Source organism: Oryzias melastigma, linkage group LG23 (genome assembly GCF_002922805.2).
Source record: "Oryzias melastigma strain HK-1 linkage group LG23, ASM292280v2, whole genome shotgun sequence".
NCBI lineage: Eukaryota > Metazoa > Chordata > Actinopteri > Beloniformes > Adrianichthyidae > Oryzias > Oryzias melastigma.
Window position 1 is genome coordinate 14,605,762 of NC_050534.1, and position 18,799 is coordinate 14,624,560.

Genomic DNA, 18,799 nt, shown 5'->3' on the forward strand with positions numbered 1-18,799 from the left:
GCAAAATACCCTATGGTCAACTTGTTATCAGTAGCTTTGTTTTTGTTGGTTTCTTTCTCAGCTGGAAAACAATTCCTTAACCAACATAATAGCTTAATCCCTTATTATTACACATTCATTCACAGAGGCCAAATGATTTCAAATAAAATGCGTCTTGCTAAAAAAATAAAAATTCAAATTTACAGTTGACATTGAAGCAATCCTGATGGTAAACTCAAGAGCAGTCTATAGAAAAAATGAGCCTAAAAACTTAATGTGTAAATTGATGAAAAATGTAACTAAATTAAACTGTATCTTACCCAGACGTGGCACGCGCGTGCAAAGACGTTCTGTTTATTTCTTTTCTCTCTTATTATGCCGGTCTTGCTTTTCTTTTGCTCCCCCTAGTGGCGAAATTGCACATTTCTGTGTTTATGTTTTTTTCCAAGAACCATAACTCTCACCACAGGAACAGGCTAGAAACTAGCTTTTTTTTTTCTTTCTTCAACACCCTTATATATATTTCACGTCCTGCAGCCAACAAATGTTTGTTACCGATCCCTAATCATGCTTTGTGAAACATTTACTTTTTAATATTTATTTTAACAATGTTTACGAAATAGCATAAACCAAATAAGAAAAAGGTGAAAAAAGACCTACGTAGTTACCATTCCCTTTTGCTGTAGTCGCACTGTCATGACGCACAGCTACGTCATCGTTCTACACCCGCATTCACCCTAATGGTCCAACACTTAACGGAAACACTCATTTGAATGGGCCAGACCATTCTAAACTGGTCCAGGACCGGTCCAGTCTGGACTGCTCAGTGCCAACGAGGCAAAAGAGACTTGGTTTGTACTTTAAGACTAGTGTTGGAAAGTCCTTCTGGTGTCAAACCACTTGATAAATCTTGAGTTTTATGGTGTAAAAAATTGACATTTGTGTATTTTTAAGCTAAGTTTGTTTTGCAAATATTTTCAATACAAAACTCAAAAGAGTTGTCTAAAAAAAAAAGAGATTGAAGCGGAAAAGGCTTGTTTTATCTGCTTCTTTTACTCCCAAGTTGTAGAGCTCATAATGGCAAAACATCATTATTTATCCGATAGCCTGGCTTTTTGTTTTTTATTTTTATTCATTTCTGACTCATCCAAAAACTTTATTTGCTATAGGATGTTATTTTTAGTCACAATCTTAGCTCACTTTCCCTTATACTCGACAGTAGAGACTTAGAATTACTTAGAAATGGGGATTACATAAAGAAGTTTTATTTTAAACTAACGCACCAAAGTGAGATTTTAAAGATTTGTTTCCCTGTAAACAAGTTTGAGGGAAGGAAAAAAAAAGTTTGTTTATTGTGATTTTTATTTTCCGCGAGTTGTCTTGTTAAGCTGTCTGCGGTCAGCCGCTTCTTTTTCATCTACTGTTCTGCCTCATAAAGCAGCCTCATTTCAGCGCTTATTTCTTAATTTGCTGCCATTGTTGTTCACTTCATTAGCATTTTATGCCACTCGTTAAATTAATGCCACTCAAATCCACACTTCATTGTTCTCTTTTTCTCCTGCTTCCTGTCTCGCCAAGCATGCAGGTACTTTTCGGTGGAGGGGCGAACAGATTTTGCTCTATGTGCTGCTGCTCACTAAGTGTTCGCTCAGTCGCCTGATTGTTGTTTGAAGCAGATCTATCTCTTTATTGCTTTCCTGCGCTCTGTGTGTTCTGGAGGCTGCATCTCCGTGTCCTTCACCATGTTTCATTTGAATCTGATGAGCCACCCCGAGGAAATGGCTCCGGGCTTCTGTGATTTATTTACGCTCAGATTCCTTTCTGTTGATGACTGTGACATCGCGACATAACATAGTGACAGTTTTGACAGACTCACACATTCATCAGTCTTTACACATATATCAAAAGCATAAGAGTGCAGCGGCTGTTTTTTTTGTTCAGCTGAAACGCGGCTTGTTTTTTAAATGTTTACAGAGGTTATGAAGAGAAACAGTTTCTTCATGCAGGAAGATTGTGTTTATACAAGCAAGGACAAAGCAGACACTGGGCTCTCAGTGCTAATAGTTCCCTTGACAACACAGCAGTTGCCACACATCGACGTCGTCTTGGCTGCAGGGTTAAAATGCATCACACACACGCACACGCTCCCTCTCTCTAAGTCAGCTGTCATCATAAAAAGAGTCAGTCAATCTCTGTGCCTTTTCCTCCCATGCTTCCTGTCCTTTTTCTTCTTCTTTTTTTTTCTTTCCTGCAGAGTTTGATTGAAGACCCCAACACACAAACACCCGCCTCTGTTCATCTAGATCGTCCTCACCCGTCCGCTTCCCCACAACCGCGCCGTGTGTGTCTGTGTTTCGTGTCAGCCGGCCGTCACTTGTTGGGTTATTGAGCTGTCGATGACTGGCCCCCGCCGCAAAGCGGTTCCACCTTCCTGATCCTCCCATCTCCAGTTGTCTGGTCATTTTTTTTTTAAATTCATTCAACTCATCCTCTACAGTCACTCGTGCATCTGCCGTAAGATGGAATATGTTGTAGCTTCAAAGATCTGAGAGAAAAATAAGCACTAAATAAAGGCTTAAAAGAGAGGAGATTTAAGTCTGTAATCCGTCGGCAGCTTAGCCCAGCTCACACCTGCACTCCTAACATCATCTCAGCAATATCCTTCCATCTACCTCCCCTCTCATTCCATCAGTTAATACACCAACATCTCTGCAGCTGTGTCAGCAGCTTCTCCGTATTCTCCCTTCCTTTGCTCTGTTACCAAAAGGATGGTCTGGGGCATTAAGGAACTGTTTTAAAAAATGGTAAATTATTAAAGAAACAAATGTGGCTTTCATCTTTGGATTGAAGCGATAAATTTCACAGTAGAAGCCGGTAACGGCTAGAATCCTAGTGTGGGATAATAGAAATGCAGCATCTTTAAACTCCTGTTGGCTAAAGCTCACCCTGTGTGTGTAGGGGTGTTTGCAGAGGAAGTTCCAAGACACTGCAGTTCTTCAAGTCATGTTCATGCCAACTGTATTTTTATATTTTAAAGCTGTGCTTGTAAACTGTTCTAGTGTCTTCATTTTAGCTCAGCTAAAGAAAAAAAAGATTATTGATTTCAACATTTTTTTAATCGACTTTGCTTCAGAGTTTAGTTTGTCCATTTGCTTTGCTATTGTATCTGGTTTTGATTAGGTTAAAAAAAGCAATAATGCAGCTTGTATTTTTTTTTTCTTTTCTCTGGATCAACTGCTAAACAGTAAAGATGCTTTACGATTTGGTTCACACCTCGATTTTTGGGTCACGGTCGAGTTTCGGTTCAATATATGATTCGTGTATTACTAAATACAACATCATTACATTTGTTAATAGAGGTGGGAATCTTGAAGAAACGTACGATTTGATTACAATTCAGGACATAACGATAAAAGATTTGGTTAAGTAATTATCAGTGAGTCCCAGATCTACTTTTTTTTTTTTTTTTTTTAAGAAATGTTACTTTTACAAGATGCTAGACCAATTTAAGCTTAACAGATCAATAATCGATTCATAAAAATTTAGCTCAATCTAGCCCCTAATGCTAAAATCCACTCGCTTGATGCTAACGTATAATGGAATTTCTCATAGGACGGCTAATGCTAACGCTCGATCAACCTAAACACACATTGCTAACTAAATGGACATCTTTATAAACTCACAGGAATGAATTTTCCAAACTCTTTTAAGAAAATATTAAAGTAAACATTTGTGGTTAAAAGCATAGTTTTTTGTTCATAATTTCTTCTTCTTAAAAAAAAGTATGTATGCTATTAACAATCTCATTATTTCACAAGTATTTTTTACAACTTTATCCGATTACTATGAATATATTCAAAACATATATACATATATATATAATTGTGCTTCTAAACAAATGTGTTTAAATGTGTAAACTCAAAATTGAATTGAATTGAGAGGATCGAAAGAATCAAAGAATTAGAATAAAAAAGTAAAGAAAAAAAATAATCAAATTGTTTGTGGTGATAATTATCGATACTCAACCCTAATTTTTAACCACAAGAGCAGCTTTAATGGAACGTTCTGTAACCCTTTAACATCGGAGTCATCATCAGTGACGCTTAAACACTTTTTGAACATACTGGAACTATTCAGTCGTTCAGTGTAATTCCAGCAGATTCTGAAGGAGAAAAGCGGCTGAATCTGCTGGAGTTGCATTGATCACGATAACAATAAAAAAAATCTAAATAAATCAAAGGACATAAGCACTGGAGCTCTGGTGGTAAAGAGTTAATTCACATCAAATAAAATAAATAGCATCTATGTGACTTTTATCCAATGACCCTCCATACTATGAACGGCAAATTGCTTCTAAATGGTCGCTTTAAGTGACGTCAGGGCCAGTCGAATGACTAGCTCTGGAAGGTCTGCCATGTTTGTGTGCTCTTCAAAAATGTGCTTTGTCCAAATTCCTTCCCTACTCGCTATATAGTGCGTTGGCCATTTTCTACTGCTGTTTGAATCTACAATTCTAAAATCGAGTGCACTAGAAATTTCTCAGAAGTCTTTGAGAAAAACTAGCGTGCATCAGTGGTCACCAGATCAAGGAATATAGACCACAATGCATTGCGGTCGAGAAATGTTGCCCAAAAAACATGTTTAAATGTAATTTTTTGACGAACCATCAACATTTTCATCATCAGAACACAGTGGAGTCACAAATAGACGTCATAAAATGTTGGTATTGATTTGATTTTCTCTTTGTGAAATCGGTGACTTGATCTCTGGCCTTTAGAAAAACAAAAGAAAAGTACTGGGCATTGTGTCTGAATTTCTTTTAAAATCCAGGGTACTAGATAGTCCCACACGATATAGTTTTTTAGTAGTTGGGGATTAGGGTGGGAATTCTGACATTGTGTTGGTGTTTAGTTCCACTTGTTACTTTTACTTGAAATCATATACATTTTTTGATTATTTAAAATTCATAAAACAATTAAAAACCGTTAATCAATTATAATCAATGCATCTAAAAATCGGCCACTATTTGCTAACGAGTACATAACAAAGAAACTTTTCAATTGGCTTGTAGTTGAACTGGTTCAATGTAATAAAGCAATAAATAAATCTAGCACAATACGCATTAAACAGATGCAGTATGGATGCAACAATTCTTTCCTGCACTTAACAAAGCCAATATTCATCAAACACATCTCATTCTAAATGGATGATACTGTGTGCATCCTCCAATGAGATCGTTGGATCGTTTCAAATACAATAGTAAAACTTGATTTAAAATTTTGGCTAAGACAACATTGATAAGAAACTAAGCAGCAAATTGGAGTTTGGCACCTTTTTCATGATGAGCTGAAGTGTCTGTACTCGACTTGACTATTAGTTCAGTAATATGACACAACCATAGACGGATGATTACTTCCCATTGCTGCTCTGTACGGTTTGTCTGTCACCTCCCTGCAACTCATTTTCCTTCCACTTCTGGCATTGATTTGACACTTAAGCACACACATGCCTCCACAGAAAGCCTCAACGCACAGTGATTAGGTCCTGGAACAATACTAATACATGCATGTACTGCTGTGAGCTAACAGTTTGCACCTCTGCTGCCAACAGTGGGAGGGGGAAGTCATGCCAAAACCATCCTACCTTGAGCTACCTCCTCTATTCTCTCCTCTAAACAAACCGTCTTTTTCATCCTTTACATGTACTCATTATATTTTATTCATTGGAAACATGTTGGCTGAAACTGGACAGATTGTATTAGTTATGAAAGAACTTAAAAAATTGCAGGACATCTGCAGTGCACTTGAAATCCCCTATAATTTTCCCTCCAAAAAATGGAGGACTGGAAATTAGAGAGATGTTTCTAGTTTTTTTTTGGAATCCATTAAGACTTGGCGTTGCATTCTGCATCTGGTTATTGCCCACTCATCGCAACTTTCTTCCTTTGTAAATCATCTCCCTTCCCCCCTTTTGAACTGCATAGGAGATGCATCAGCATTTTCCTTTTAATAACAAAGCCTGGCAAAAATTCAAAGTACTATAAAAACCTTGAGTCGTAGTAAGAAGGCTTCGTTTCCTACAATCCAGCAAGGCTTCAGTTATTCGCCGTAAACAGAAGTTGACCATCGATTTGTTTGATCTTTAAAGATCACAGCTGACTCAACCCCCACACGCACACTCAAATTAAAACCCCTCAAAGCAGTTTGCTGAAGCAACTGAATAATTTCGCCACCACATGAAAACTCTGTGCTGTACACAGCTTTTCAGGGGCTTTCATCTTGACGTCGCTTTCATTCGCCATTCTTTTGCTCAGCAGAGCACATTTTCCCAGTGAGCGTTTGACATTAGCACGCAGCTTGTTATCTGGACGTCCACACTGGTGCAAATCGCCACAGAAAGAATGATCCGTCTGAAGTTTTTATCTTTTACAATCTTTTTTAGTGATTGTTCTCCGGCTTTCATTTTGTCTTTTTCTTCAAGTCCTCTTTGTGCTTCCCCCGAGTGTGCCGTCTTCTGACTTACTACTTCAGGCTATCGCCGTAACGTGGTGCCCTTGTCATCTGCCTGAGTTACTTCTCCTCGCCCTTTTTCTCTATTTTTGTTTTCTTCTGGGTCTCCTCCTCTTTCTTGAGCAGCAAAGGAGGCCATTTTGTGTGGTTTTTAGATTCCTTCACAACCCAAAAAGATTGTCATTGAAGATCAAAAACATGCTCAAATGTTTGATTCTAACTGAACAGAACATCCGTCTCAAGGCTACATTTGTCCTCATTTGTTTTTGTTTGCAACGAAACTGCAGAGATTTTCTTTTTTCATACGGACAGTTGTGACTCCGTCTCTTCCAAAAGTATATCTAACAGAAGCGCTGAAATAACCGATCTCTGGCTCTGATGTTTCCTCTGTGTACACGGCTTCTTAGTCTTAATTTGTGTTTGTGCACGCACAAAAGCCCCCACAGGCCACGCTTCATATGTCTTAGACCCGTGTTTGCTGCTCTCCGTGGAGCTGATTTACCACGTGCACACACACACACACACACACTCTCTGGACTCTGCGGTTAGGCCAGGATCATAAAAGTGGGGCTCTGTCGTATCTCGCTGCTAGGAAAACAGTGACGTTTTTCACTCACCAAAAGGGCAATAAAGTCTGTCTCACAGAGACTAACACATTTAAGTGGTTTGCCTCATGGCCAAACAAAGCAAAAAAGGGGATAAAAAATCTACCCACCTGCAATTTTGGGCTCTTAGATTTAAAATCTCAATATTTTATTTGAAAAAATGAAAACTAGAAGTTTCTTTTCATCTAAAATGTATTGTTAAACTATTTATTATAGATCATTTAATTATACAACACTATTTTTGTGTTTATGTATCATAAATTGTAGGTTTAAAAGCCAAAACAAGGTTGTTGCTTTTGTTGTCCCATCTGTAATGGGCTGTTCTGGTTCTGCGTAGTTTTGTTTGACAATAGGACCAAACAGCTCTTTGGCCTTGACTCTTGTTGAGTCATGAAGCAGTGCACTCAAGGGGCTGCAGAAAATAGCTGCCTATTTGCTCTACTAGCATGATGACTAGTTTGTGCACCAAAGTTAAAGCCATCGGACTGCAGGAGACTCAGACATTACGCTAAAATGAAGGAAAAAAGTCGCTCATAGCAGGGAATTTCACTACTGATCACAAAGTCAAATTGGAAATGATGCACTCACCAGCAACAGCTCTTTCCATTGCTTTTCAACACTTCTGACTTTATCAAGAACATCTTTATTTCCCTCTTGCTAGAAGAGCCTGATAACTTTATCCTCCCTGTTGAGTCACTGATATTTAAGCAATATTTTCCCCTAAGTAATACTGGAATACAGCAACTATAATCATCGGAAAATCAAACGATATTTTTTACTTTTTGTTAAAATACAGTGGAAAGCAACTCTGTTCTGAGGGTAGCTTCAAGTCCAGGAGCCAACTACAGAAAACTAATATTATATTTGCCATACTGACATGACTAAAAGATAATTAAATAACTCCTAACCTTAATTATTTACCGGTACGTTGTTACTGTTGGGTCCAAAATGTCTTTTTTACATCTAAAAGCCTACAAACCAATTTTTCCCCTCTAAACCGATATATTTTTGCAATGTAACAAAGTCTTGCCATTCAGAGGAATAGGTCATTCCCTCCCCTACAATCAATGGCTGCTTACTATAAATATTGAAAATAACCATAGATGGTTGTTGATGTCTACCCTCATACTGTTATGTTTTAGATTTATTTACTGCATCGAAGCGCTAAATGTAAAAAAAAAGGAAAATAATGGAGCTCTTGTCTTGAAATATATTATCACAAAATGTTTTTTTTACAATTTAACTACAATTATTTTGATAAAACTTGTTTGTTTTTTCAATAGAAAAAAAGTTATGCACGAATTTTCTATGATAATTTTGGACAAAACTTTAAATAAATAGAAATCAAAGTGACTAAAAATAAAACAACTTTAGTATTTGCTTTTAAATAAGCAAAATTTAAAAAAATCATCAAATGTAGAATATTTAATTACTGTAAAGCACTCATTACAGACTGTAATTCATCGTAATTAATAGAGAAAAAAATTCTAATTAAAAGATTGCATCAAAATAATTGGGTCCTTTAAGTTGAAAATGAGATCCTGCGTTTTAAATGGGGAAAATTATCTTTCTGGTGCTAGTTGGTTTGACCTTCTTTACTTCCTCACACAGACGCTTGTTCTGCATTGTCCCTACAGTCGCATTCGTCCTAACCTCTTGATCATCCCACTCTCTCCGCCATTATATATGCCAATTTCTTTTACTCAAACTCCCTCAGTGGTCCGGTCTGCGTCTTGTATCAGCACTTATCTGCTGCACTCTGCTACATAAGCCCCCACCCCCCCACCCCGCCACGCTCCTTGTGGTGCAGTCTAGGCCATTCACCAAACATGCAGGAGTCACAACAGCCAAGCTATATATCCCCCATTCCATCTGTAGCTGGCACTCTTGCATCACATTTGCTCTGCTTAGTCCTCTCCCAACTGCCTTTATTTATTTATTTTTTGCTTCTTTTTGCTTTCTACACTGCTTCTCCCTCTTATTTAGTGCAACATTTTTCTTTATCAGTGAAAATAAATTAGTTTTCCTGTTTTTTTTCTTTCGTCTTCTGTGTAGATTTCCTTTGCTCACATTTCCATACCAGCGCTATTTTCATTTACTTCTTTTCTGCTACATACAGTTTAGTCACTCCCCTATCCATTTATGCCTTGACTCCATTTTCTCATTTTTGACAGAATTCTGAAATCCCGATAATTTTAGAATAGAACACCACTACCAAATATATAAATTTACGCTCCTTGCCCTCTGAAAACTGTGGCTCAATAAGTCCATCTTGCCGTGCTTCCGTTTTCCAGTGGCTTCATGATTGCTAATGAAGCACACAGGAAGAAAAAAATGTTGTGGCAAAAGAGGGGCTGAGGAGAAGTGTTTCCCATGGAGACAGGCCCTCCAGTGGCTGGCCAGCTGATTGGCTGATTGATGACCCTGTAGCCATTTTAACCGATTAGGGTGAAGGAGCCTTTTATAGAACAGCCAGGCAAGTATGTGACCACATAGCACTGCATGCTTTGAGGAAAAAGAAAAAAATCATGCTTTCAAATCACATTTAGAGGATGTTAATAAAACCGAGTAAAACCTTAAATAGAATTTAATACATTTTGACCAGGTCTGAAGTCATAATCTTTTGCTTAATTTTTGATAGTCTCAACAAAGCAGTCAAATAAAAGCTTAGTTTTGGAAGCTATTAAACAGGCTCAGTGTTGGATTCAAATCCCTGTATCAGATCAAATTAACACAAATGTAACTAAAATGTTAAGTTTTAGTCATTTTCACTGGCATTTTCTATTCAAATCTACCGAAGTTCCTCTTCTTTAGCTTCTCTCTATGGCATAGCTCAGATGAGACAGAATTGTCATCATGTGCCCATCTTCTGCCTGTAGAATATATTCTTTAATTTTAAATGCATTGCTGAAATTAGAAAAAAGTATCAATTCTTGTAAGAAATTTGCTCCGGTTATAACAGGCTTAAATACTACATTCATGTAGGTTGTAGTTAGTTGCTTAAATTCTAGTGGAGCCTTAAGGGTATTAATGTTCTTCACACCCTGTATCTCAAATACATTGATAAACCCAAGACTATATATTTTTTATGAAACTAGATTTTTTTAATCAGTAACACACAAAAAATGAAATGGATGCAATGATACTTTTTTTTTTAAACCTTGAGATCTTGTGAAATGGCTAAACAAAAGACCAACCAAATCACCTCAATGTACTCTCGTCAGTCCTCATCAAATGTGTTGCCATCTGTATTTTTTTTTTTGTAAATTTTTGCTTTTTCCTAGAGCTGGGGTTCTAAAAGCACACTTTCCTTTCACCCTGAACTGCATAGTGAAGGAAATAACAATCTTTCTGCTAAAGGCTATGCTCCCTGTATTTCCACATGTCAGTGGGATATAAGATTGATACAACACACTGCTAAGCAAAAAAAAAAAAGTAAGAATTTCCATAGTTGGAAGGTATATTATTTAAAAATAGATGACTGCAACAGTACTGCATTTGTCTGCGTATACCATTTTTATTCTGCAACGTCTTTTATTGACGTATTGACCATAGTGAGTTAACTTCACCTCTTTGTACGTGGAAACCATATCACAGGAGGTGTTTAAAGTTTAAAAATGAAATGTTCTCTCCTCTTTAGGGCCGTGCTTCCTCCTGCCTGAGCCGTTCAGCACAGCTAGGGTTAAAGTATAGCTGCATAATCTTACTGCAGTGTCTAAAGCATTTGGCAGATCGTTACAGTACAAACTGAAAGAAGAAAAAAAGGGGGAAAGAAAACATTGCTCTCTAAGATGTCCTTTTTTTCTTCCAAAAAATCATTTTTATTGCATTTATAACATTTGGCACAGTACAAATTCTTGGTGCTTTTACAAGATAAACCTGTAAAGATCGGCACTGACCTTTTTTCGGTTTTGTTAAAGAAAGTCTTCTCTGTATAAATATTTTTCTCGTCACTGCATTCTGTGAAGCATGGTGTAAAAATCACACAGAATGCCCCTTTTTAAAACAATACTACCCTCATTTGTCAAAGTCAAGACAGCATCTTAAACAACTCATTTTAAATAGAAGTTACAAGTTAGAAAATAGCTCATTTTTATTTTTTAATATATGTTTCTCTATCACCAACCCATGGTATTTTCAGTTTGTCCATATATATATATTTATTTATAAGCATGTACAACAATAAATCGTCAGTCTTTTAAAGTTTGCACTCTGTACAAAAAAAGTAGCTCCTGTCCTTTTTTTTTCTTGTGCATTCTATTGCATGATTTTCATGAGTAAAGGAAATCGTGAGTGGAACTTAGTTGGGTTGGAGCTGGAGACAGGGAAGGAAATGATAGCTTTTAAAAGGGGAAGGGGGCGGGGGTGACTTTTTAAATCTGAGTCTCTTGTACCTTCTCCTTGGTGTGAGTTTTGATGACGTAGGGCTCAGCCATCGTGGTGACGGTGCTGGGCAGGGTTCGAGGCAAAGAATTACCAACATTGTTGTCTGTCCATTTAGCTCCGTGGCCGGTTGGTTTGTACGTGTTGTATTTGGGCTTAAGAGTGCTGTAGTCCATCTTATGAGGGCTGTAGTCCATTTTATGTGGACTATAATCGAGTTTCGGTCTCTGAGTGTGTGGACTGAAGTCAGACTTGAAGGCGCTGTAATCCACTTGATGGGGGCTAAATTCGGTCTTGAAGGCGTTGTAATCGGGCGCAGTCTTATGAGGAGTGTAATGATCCTTAGTTTTGTAGGTTATATCTGTCTTGGGTCTCTGGGGATTGTAGTCCATCTTGAGCTTGGGTTGAGTGCTATAGTCAGGCTTAAATGGCATATGGTCAGGCTTAAATCTTGGGTGAGTGCCAAAGTCTGTCTTGAATGGACTGTATTCAGATTTCGATTTATGTTGTGTGTTGTAGTCCGATTTCAATGGGCTGTAGTCGTGTTTTACTTTTGGTTGGGTGCTATAATCTCGTTTAAATGGGCTGAAGTCGGTTCTCTGTCTAGGGTGAGTGCTGTAATCTGCTTTGAAGGGACTATATTCTGTTTTAACCTTATGGTGAATGCCAAATTCTGTCTTAAATGGGCTGTATTCTTGCTTGTGAGGGTTGTAGTCCTGTCTAAATGGACTGCAGTCGAGCTTTGGTCTATGAAGGCTAAAGTCAGGTGTTGATTTGTGCGTGTTGTATTCTGCTGTGGGTTTGTGGCTACTGAAGTCCATATTTGGCTTATATGTGGTGTATTCCGCCTTCGGCTTGTGTAATGTAAAATCCGGCTGGGGTTTATATTCAGCCTTAGGTTTGTGAAAATTGTATTCAGTCTTGTGGCTGATAAAATCCAGTTTATGAATGCTGTTGTGGTCCCGTATTTCAGGTAATGTTAGAGATGACTCTTGGGTTGCTGATGCTGGTGGTGGAAGGTCCTCGTCATCCACCTGAATAATCTCCACTGTTCGGGCAGCTGCCACTGTGCTCCTTTGCTGGTGGCGCTTTCTCAGTTTGTAGAAGGCAATTAACATGACTGCAGCCAACAATGTCACTGCCACAAAGCAACCTATGATGATTTTGGTGGTCGTCATCACTTCATCCAGGCTTGGGCCAGACTTGCCTGGTTTGCCAGTGACGCCTCTAAGTCCCGGTAAAATAGATGGCTTGGCTGCGTTTGCTGGACTGTCAGTGTTTTGCAGCAGCACTGTTGGTGTTGAGATAAAAACTGGTTGATAATCAGAAGGAGCTGCAGTTGTGGTTGTTGTCCCTAGGCCTATTCCTCCTCCTCCTGCAACTCCAGCTCCTGCAGCAGCTGTTGTCATGCTAGTCTTAGGTTTGGGCATCTCTGTCGTCGGACCCAAGACCTCCACAGTCACTGTGGTAAAGTAGCTCAAGACGGACGTGTTGAGCTCGGCTGCGCTCACGTTGAGATAGGCCGAGGCGTTAGAGTTCCCAGCCGCATTGGACACCATGCATGTGTAAGTACCGGTGTCTACTGCCAAGACATTTGAGAAGTTAAGGGTACCATCACTAAGTACTGATATCCTGGGGTGCCAAGAGGCATGTGTCAGAATAGTCCCATTGGGTAGCAACCAACTCACTGAAGACATTGGGGCAGTGCTGCAACGCAGCTCAGCAACTCTCCCTGCTGAAATGTTCAAGTCCCTTGGTGCATCCGCAATGAATGGTGCAGAACACTGAACTGCTGCACCCTCACCTTGTTCCACTTCAATTAACTGACGTCCTCTCATCGTAACAGGTGAGTTGCATCGTCCACAGCAAGTTGAGTTGGTAGGGATGTACTCCCTTAGCCAGCGTGCTAACCATGCCGCCTCACAGCCGCAGTTCCAAGGGTTGTGGTGAAGATGAAGCTCCACCAGGTACCTGAGTGGGGAGAATAGGTTGTGTGGCACTGCACTCAGGTTGTTGTGGGCAAGATTGAGTTCCACCAGTGAAGATAAGCCATCGAAAGCATTGCGTTCAATTATGGTGATTTGTGAGTTCATCACCCATAGTTTTTTGAGAGACCGTAGACCTTTGAAGGAGCCCGGCTTTATCACAGGGAACAGATTTTCCGAGATCTCCAGCTCCTCAAGGCCCTTTAGGGGACTCAGGTTTGGCATATCACCCCTTATGTTGCACATTCCCAGGTTGAGGTACTTGAGATTTTGTAGACCTTCAAAAGCTCCTTCTGAGATGTACTCCAATTTTCTTAGTTCTCCTAGGTCCAGTCTCATGAGTGAGGGCACCCGGTTAAAGGCATATGAGGGAATACTTTCAATTGGGTTGTTCCTCAGCCACAGTTCTCTCAGTTTAGACAGGTACTCAAAGGCCCCACTAGGCACAACTGTCAACCTGTTATCAAAGAGCTCCAATGTGTTGAGGCTCGTCAGTCCGTTAAACGCACCCACCTCAATCTGCCGTATGGCATTTCGCCCAAGCTGGAGCACCTCAAGGTGGTGCAGATGGCGGAAAGAGTCAGCCTGCACCGCCTCAATGGCGTTTTCCATTAGATTGAGGTGTCGTGTGTTGGCAGGAATCCCAGGGGGCACTCGGGTTAGGCCCCTTCGAGTGCACACCACTTTCCCCTGCTGATTACTGCAGGAACACTGTGGTGGACAGCCCTGAGGTCCTTGAGGCACCGCCGCCCCCGCCAAGGCCAGGGAGGCGCTGCTCCACGCTCGCACCATCAGGAATAATACACAGAACAGGGCGGCTTTCCTGGCACGATGCACAGCTACCCGCCCCAGGAGACTCATGATGTGGCACGTTCATAATTCAGCATCATCTGGGGGGGAGGATGGGGATGTTTGGGACAGGTGTCTGGAGGGTTTTGGGACAGGGAGAGTAACTGAATATCTGAAAATATAAAAGGGGGAAACGGTAAATTTAACAGGGGAATGGAGGGGCTTTAGTGTGTCCTGATTTAAACAGAAATTCTCTTTCCGTCAACTATTAAGGGCACAGGGACAGGGAGAGATGGAGGAGACTGGCTCTTATAAAACATGTGAAAAGGACATACTTGAAAAGTAAGCATACAGACAAGGTATAACTAGACAGAATAAAAAGTAAGGTGTCACAAAGTGATGCAAAGAGGGGTTGAAACACTGGACACCTACCTCAAGTTATTTTTACAGGTCCTTGAACAGAGATAAATATATTCCGTCCTTTTTGCAATCAGAAAGAGTTGTGGTTTTCACGTCAGACGCATTTGTATCCAAGAGCAGCAAAGAAAACCCTTTTTTATTTGCCCTGTCAAAATTAGTATCAATGCCAAAGAGCTTAATCTAGACGATGTTGAGCCCTTTTGTAAATCCATACATCCAAAGAGAAGGGTTTGAAGGCCTTTTGTGAGTTTTTCTTCTCCCGCTCTGATGAGGGGAAGAAGAAAAAAAAAAGACTGCAGACAGGAATCCAGTCAGGCTCCCAGAGCAGCAGCGATTCCTCGTTTGGTTCTTGCTGTCGTTCCCTCTCGTCTTGCTTGTCCTTGGAATCCGACAGTTGATCTCCTTTCTTGACACCTTTCCCAGGTCTCCATAGTACTGGTGACCATAAAAACACACATGCAGTTTAATGCAACAAACTGTCAAAAAGGAGGGCGTAAAAGATTGAATGAAAATTCCACAGTCCTTATCAATCTTCTACGCCTTTATGTTTGTCGTGGGTTGGAGGGAAAGCTGAAGAGCTTTAAAAAAACAAAAACAAAAAAAAAACAACCCCCACCTTCTTGGTATTCCTCTGTTCACTTTTTAAGTAGTCAATCAGTTGGTCGGTTGGTCAGTCTTTACAGCCCTTCTCCTTCTCTCGCATTTCTTTTTCCTTTGCGCGCTCTCTCAGGGTTGTGCCATCGTGTCCACTTAATTCTTCTCAATTTTTATTTCATTCCTCGGGGAGCGCTTGGCGGGGGTTGAAAAGGACACACACTCCCTTCATTAGCTTCTTAGTCCTCTTAACAAGCCACACGCTCCAGCCTCGGTCGCTGCGGTTGCAGCAGCAGCAACTGCAGACAAGGAGACACCATCCCTGCGAAGCACACAGCGGCAGTTGCGAGCAGGCACAGCAGCAGCTGCTGCCTGCCTCCTGAACACTTCCCAATAATCCGTCAATTTCTTCTGAAGGAGAATGGGGTGGGGGTTGGATGGGAATGATGAGTGGAGAGGAGGTCTCGTAGCTGGTTTGATTGAGGTGGGTTAAAGAGAAGAGCAGTGCACAGTTTCCCCCCTCCTCTCAGTGGCTTGTTTCTTCGTTTCCAGCTTTCCTTTCCTCTTTTTCTTTTTTTTTTTGCGGTGATCAGCACCCCCTCGCTAATGCAGCATCCAACTGGGGAAAGAAGCAAGGCAAAGGAGGCAAGCGCTGGGCAAGCGCGGCTCACAGGCGTGACGTTAACAGCAGCGTCGATGTGGAAAGGATCCGATGTAGCAGCAAAAGAGAGCGTGTGCCGTCTCTCTCCTGCTCACTTGTGCTCTCTTTCTCACTCTCTTACCCACTCTCTCCATTTCTCTCTCTCTTTTTTTTTGCTCTCTATGCCTCCCTCCTGCTTTCTGCAGTGTCCTGAGGTAGTTGGGTGAGCTTAAAGCACAGACCTTTTTAGAGATCTGCTCCTTTTTTTTTATTCTTATAGCTTTGTAATGTGGCTTTTTGGGACATTTTGTGGTTTGATAAACACTTGACAAAATAGGCAGAGATGGAATGTGGCATCCCCACTGTAACCACATTTTAACTCACCCATGCCCCAGCACCAATCCGGCCATTCCACGGAGTCTGTCATAGCGAAGGCAGGCAGATGGGCTGCTTTTTCTTTCGTGACGGTTGCTCGATTTTCATTTGTGTTTGCTTCACTCCCTCTTTACTTTTTCTTCCATGTCTTGCCGTCTCCTTTTGCTGCGTCCTTTCGTGGAAAAGAGGAACATGAATGGACTGCTGACGCATCATGCTTGGAGCAGTGCTGGGCTTTGATGCAGTGTGTTGTGTGCATTAACCCTCCCCCCAATTCACTCCACCCCCAACCACCTCACCGTCTTTCTTCCAATGATCTTGTATACATAAATACAACTTTGAGGTCAAGATACACTTCAATAAAAAAGACCAAAAATAAAAACATGTAAAAGAGGAAAAGACAAAGCAAATAAACTATATTAAGGTAGGAGGACCAGTTTAATTAGTGAAAAATATATTTAAAAAAAAGTTTTGCATAAAGCATTTGTTAGTCAGTGATGGTTTCTAGCTTTACTATCCTCTTTGGAAACGCCAATGAAAGAATGGTCACCGCCCTCTTGGGCTCCACCATGTTCAACGTTTCTCTTGTCTTTAAGTTATATTTAATGCTTATACAAACATCAAAGTATAAACATCTGATGGAAAAATGTTTTTTTTTTTAATTAAAGCAGAAACAAACTGCAAAAACAACCCTCTACCTTTCAAATCACACGTCTCTCAAAGTTGTTAGAGCACTTTAACCAGGCAGGCCGTAAACCTCAATCTGAACACAAACTGTCGCTTCAGGAAGCACACACCCTTAAAAGGTCATGTTAAAGAAGGCAAACGGGAGAAAACAAGACATTCTTTACCTTCTTGCTGCAGGAGAAGTAGTAAAACAAATGCACACTACTGTCCCATCACCCTTCTTTCTGATGATTTGTACAAGCCTCGTGTCCATTAAAGTAAGTAGCAGTGTGGGTAATTGATGGTTGGTAAAGCTAGCTGTGACAGTGCAGCTAGGTGTGTTTGTGTCTGAGCTAGAGAAGCAAGCGTGCGAAAGAGAGACGAGGAGGGAGGAGAGAAAGCACACAAGCTAGAAAAGGTCACACTGCCTGTAGCGCAGTACGTTATTCCCACTGGCACAGGAGTATAGAGCCAGCTCCAACATTATACACACACATACACACCCTCAGACTTGCTCCTCGACTTCACTGCCGTTGAATACGAACTAGCTTCAATGAAGCACATGTAACAGGAAGGTGACAGCCGCAAGAGAATAGAGGAAGATTGTCTTTGGTTATTAAAAAAATAAAAAGGGGAATCTTCTCCTTCCTGAGGAGGTTCCTCTACATCACAGCAACTTTGTTCAAGACAGGTCTAGCCCATCAATCAAATGTTTGATTGAATTGAAGAAGCAGAAGTTGAAACAATTTAATTATAATATACAAAAATCGAGTTGTACCTTAGGTTTTTTTGTCCTGCTTTTCAGAGATGAAGTATCGCATTCCAACATAGCCCGTGTTCAAACAGGGATGAAAGAGCCTTTGGTCAAGCGCTATCTAGGGAAGGCAAAAACGGAAAAAAAATGCTGCAGAAAGTTCATAAGTGGCAGCATCCCTTTTTTTCACAACTCAGGATTGCTGTGGGTCTCCCTTGAAGCAGTCTGTTACAGCAGTATCTCCGTTTCCTGTCACTCTTTCCAAGAGGGTTTCAATGCAGGTTTTTTTTTCCTTCAGGAACTCCCATCAATCCCTATCTGTACTTGAAGAAACCCTCTTTCAGACCAGATCATTCACAGTAAATGCCTCTTTAGCTCATAACCCCTAACCCAAGCTGTGTAAACCTGGTTAATAATTTACATCATAAAATATTAAATAGCTTGATTATAATATGCTTTTTTAATAAAGCAAATGCCTAAAAGCTACCTTTAAATTATCCAAGTTGTTCCTCTTAAAAAGATAAAGGATGCCTGAATGTTTATCAGAAATACATTTAACCCTTCTGCTCTCTTTGGGGTCCAGATGACTCCAACCACATATTGATATGTGATTCCTTCCATGACAAATGTAGACAAAGGGGGACAGGATTTTATTTCTCTGCCATGTACAGTATTGAAACTCAAAAATCTATGGTAAAAAAAGTTCAGCGCACTGTCTTGTGGGGTCCAGATGACCCCACTTTTAATGTAAACGAGCCAAGGAGAGTGGAAGGGTTAAACTGTTAGAGATAAATTTTAAAGCATTTTTTTTTTACAATTATGTTGCAGATAGCAATTCATAAAAAACAAAAAATGCCTCCATAGTTTTTGATGTAATCCTGGTTGGAAAAAAGTTGTACTACCTGTGATTCACTAAAGCCTTGGCTCTAGCAATGAACATTGTGCCCAAACATACATGTTGTAGTTGTTTCAACGTTTTTGTGTTCTTTGTTGTTAAACTTTAGTGTCTTAAGCCTAATTTCCCCTTAGCAGTCCGGTGCGGTACGATGTGCTACGGTATTTTGAGCATTTCCATGTAAAATAGACCTATCAAACTCAAT

At 40.2% G+C, this 18,799-nt stretch overlaps 2 protein-coding genes across 2 annotated transcripts in view; one reads left to right on the forward strand and one right to left on the reverse strand.

The window, feature by feature from the left end:
• Positions 1-18,799, forward strand: part of snd1 (staphylococcal nuclease and tudor domain containing 1) — a 181,017-nt gene that overhangs the window by 68,678 nt on the left and 93,540 nt on the right. The gene's annotated exons all lie outside the window — the stretch shown is intronic.
• Positions 9,123-16,857, reverse strand: lrrc4.1 (leucine rich repeat containing 4.1). Its single transcript, XM_024292234.2, has 2 exons — positions 14,683-16,857; positions 9,123-14,422 (listed from the first exon to the last, which is right to left on the reverse strand). The coding sequence occupies exon 2, from the start codon at positions 14,320-14,322 to the stop codon at positions 11,467-11,469; it is 2,856 nt and encodes a 951-aa protein (XP_024148002.1). The 5' UTR covers positions 14,323-14,422; positions 14,683-16,857; the 3' UTR covers positions 9,123-11,466.

Coding starts and splice junctions, on each gene's coding strand:
- lrrc4.1 (XM_024292234.2), bottom strand. CDS start 14,322: ATGAGTCTCCTGGGGCGGGTAGCTGTGCATCGTGCCAGGAAAGCCGCC.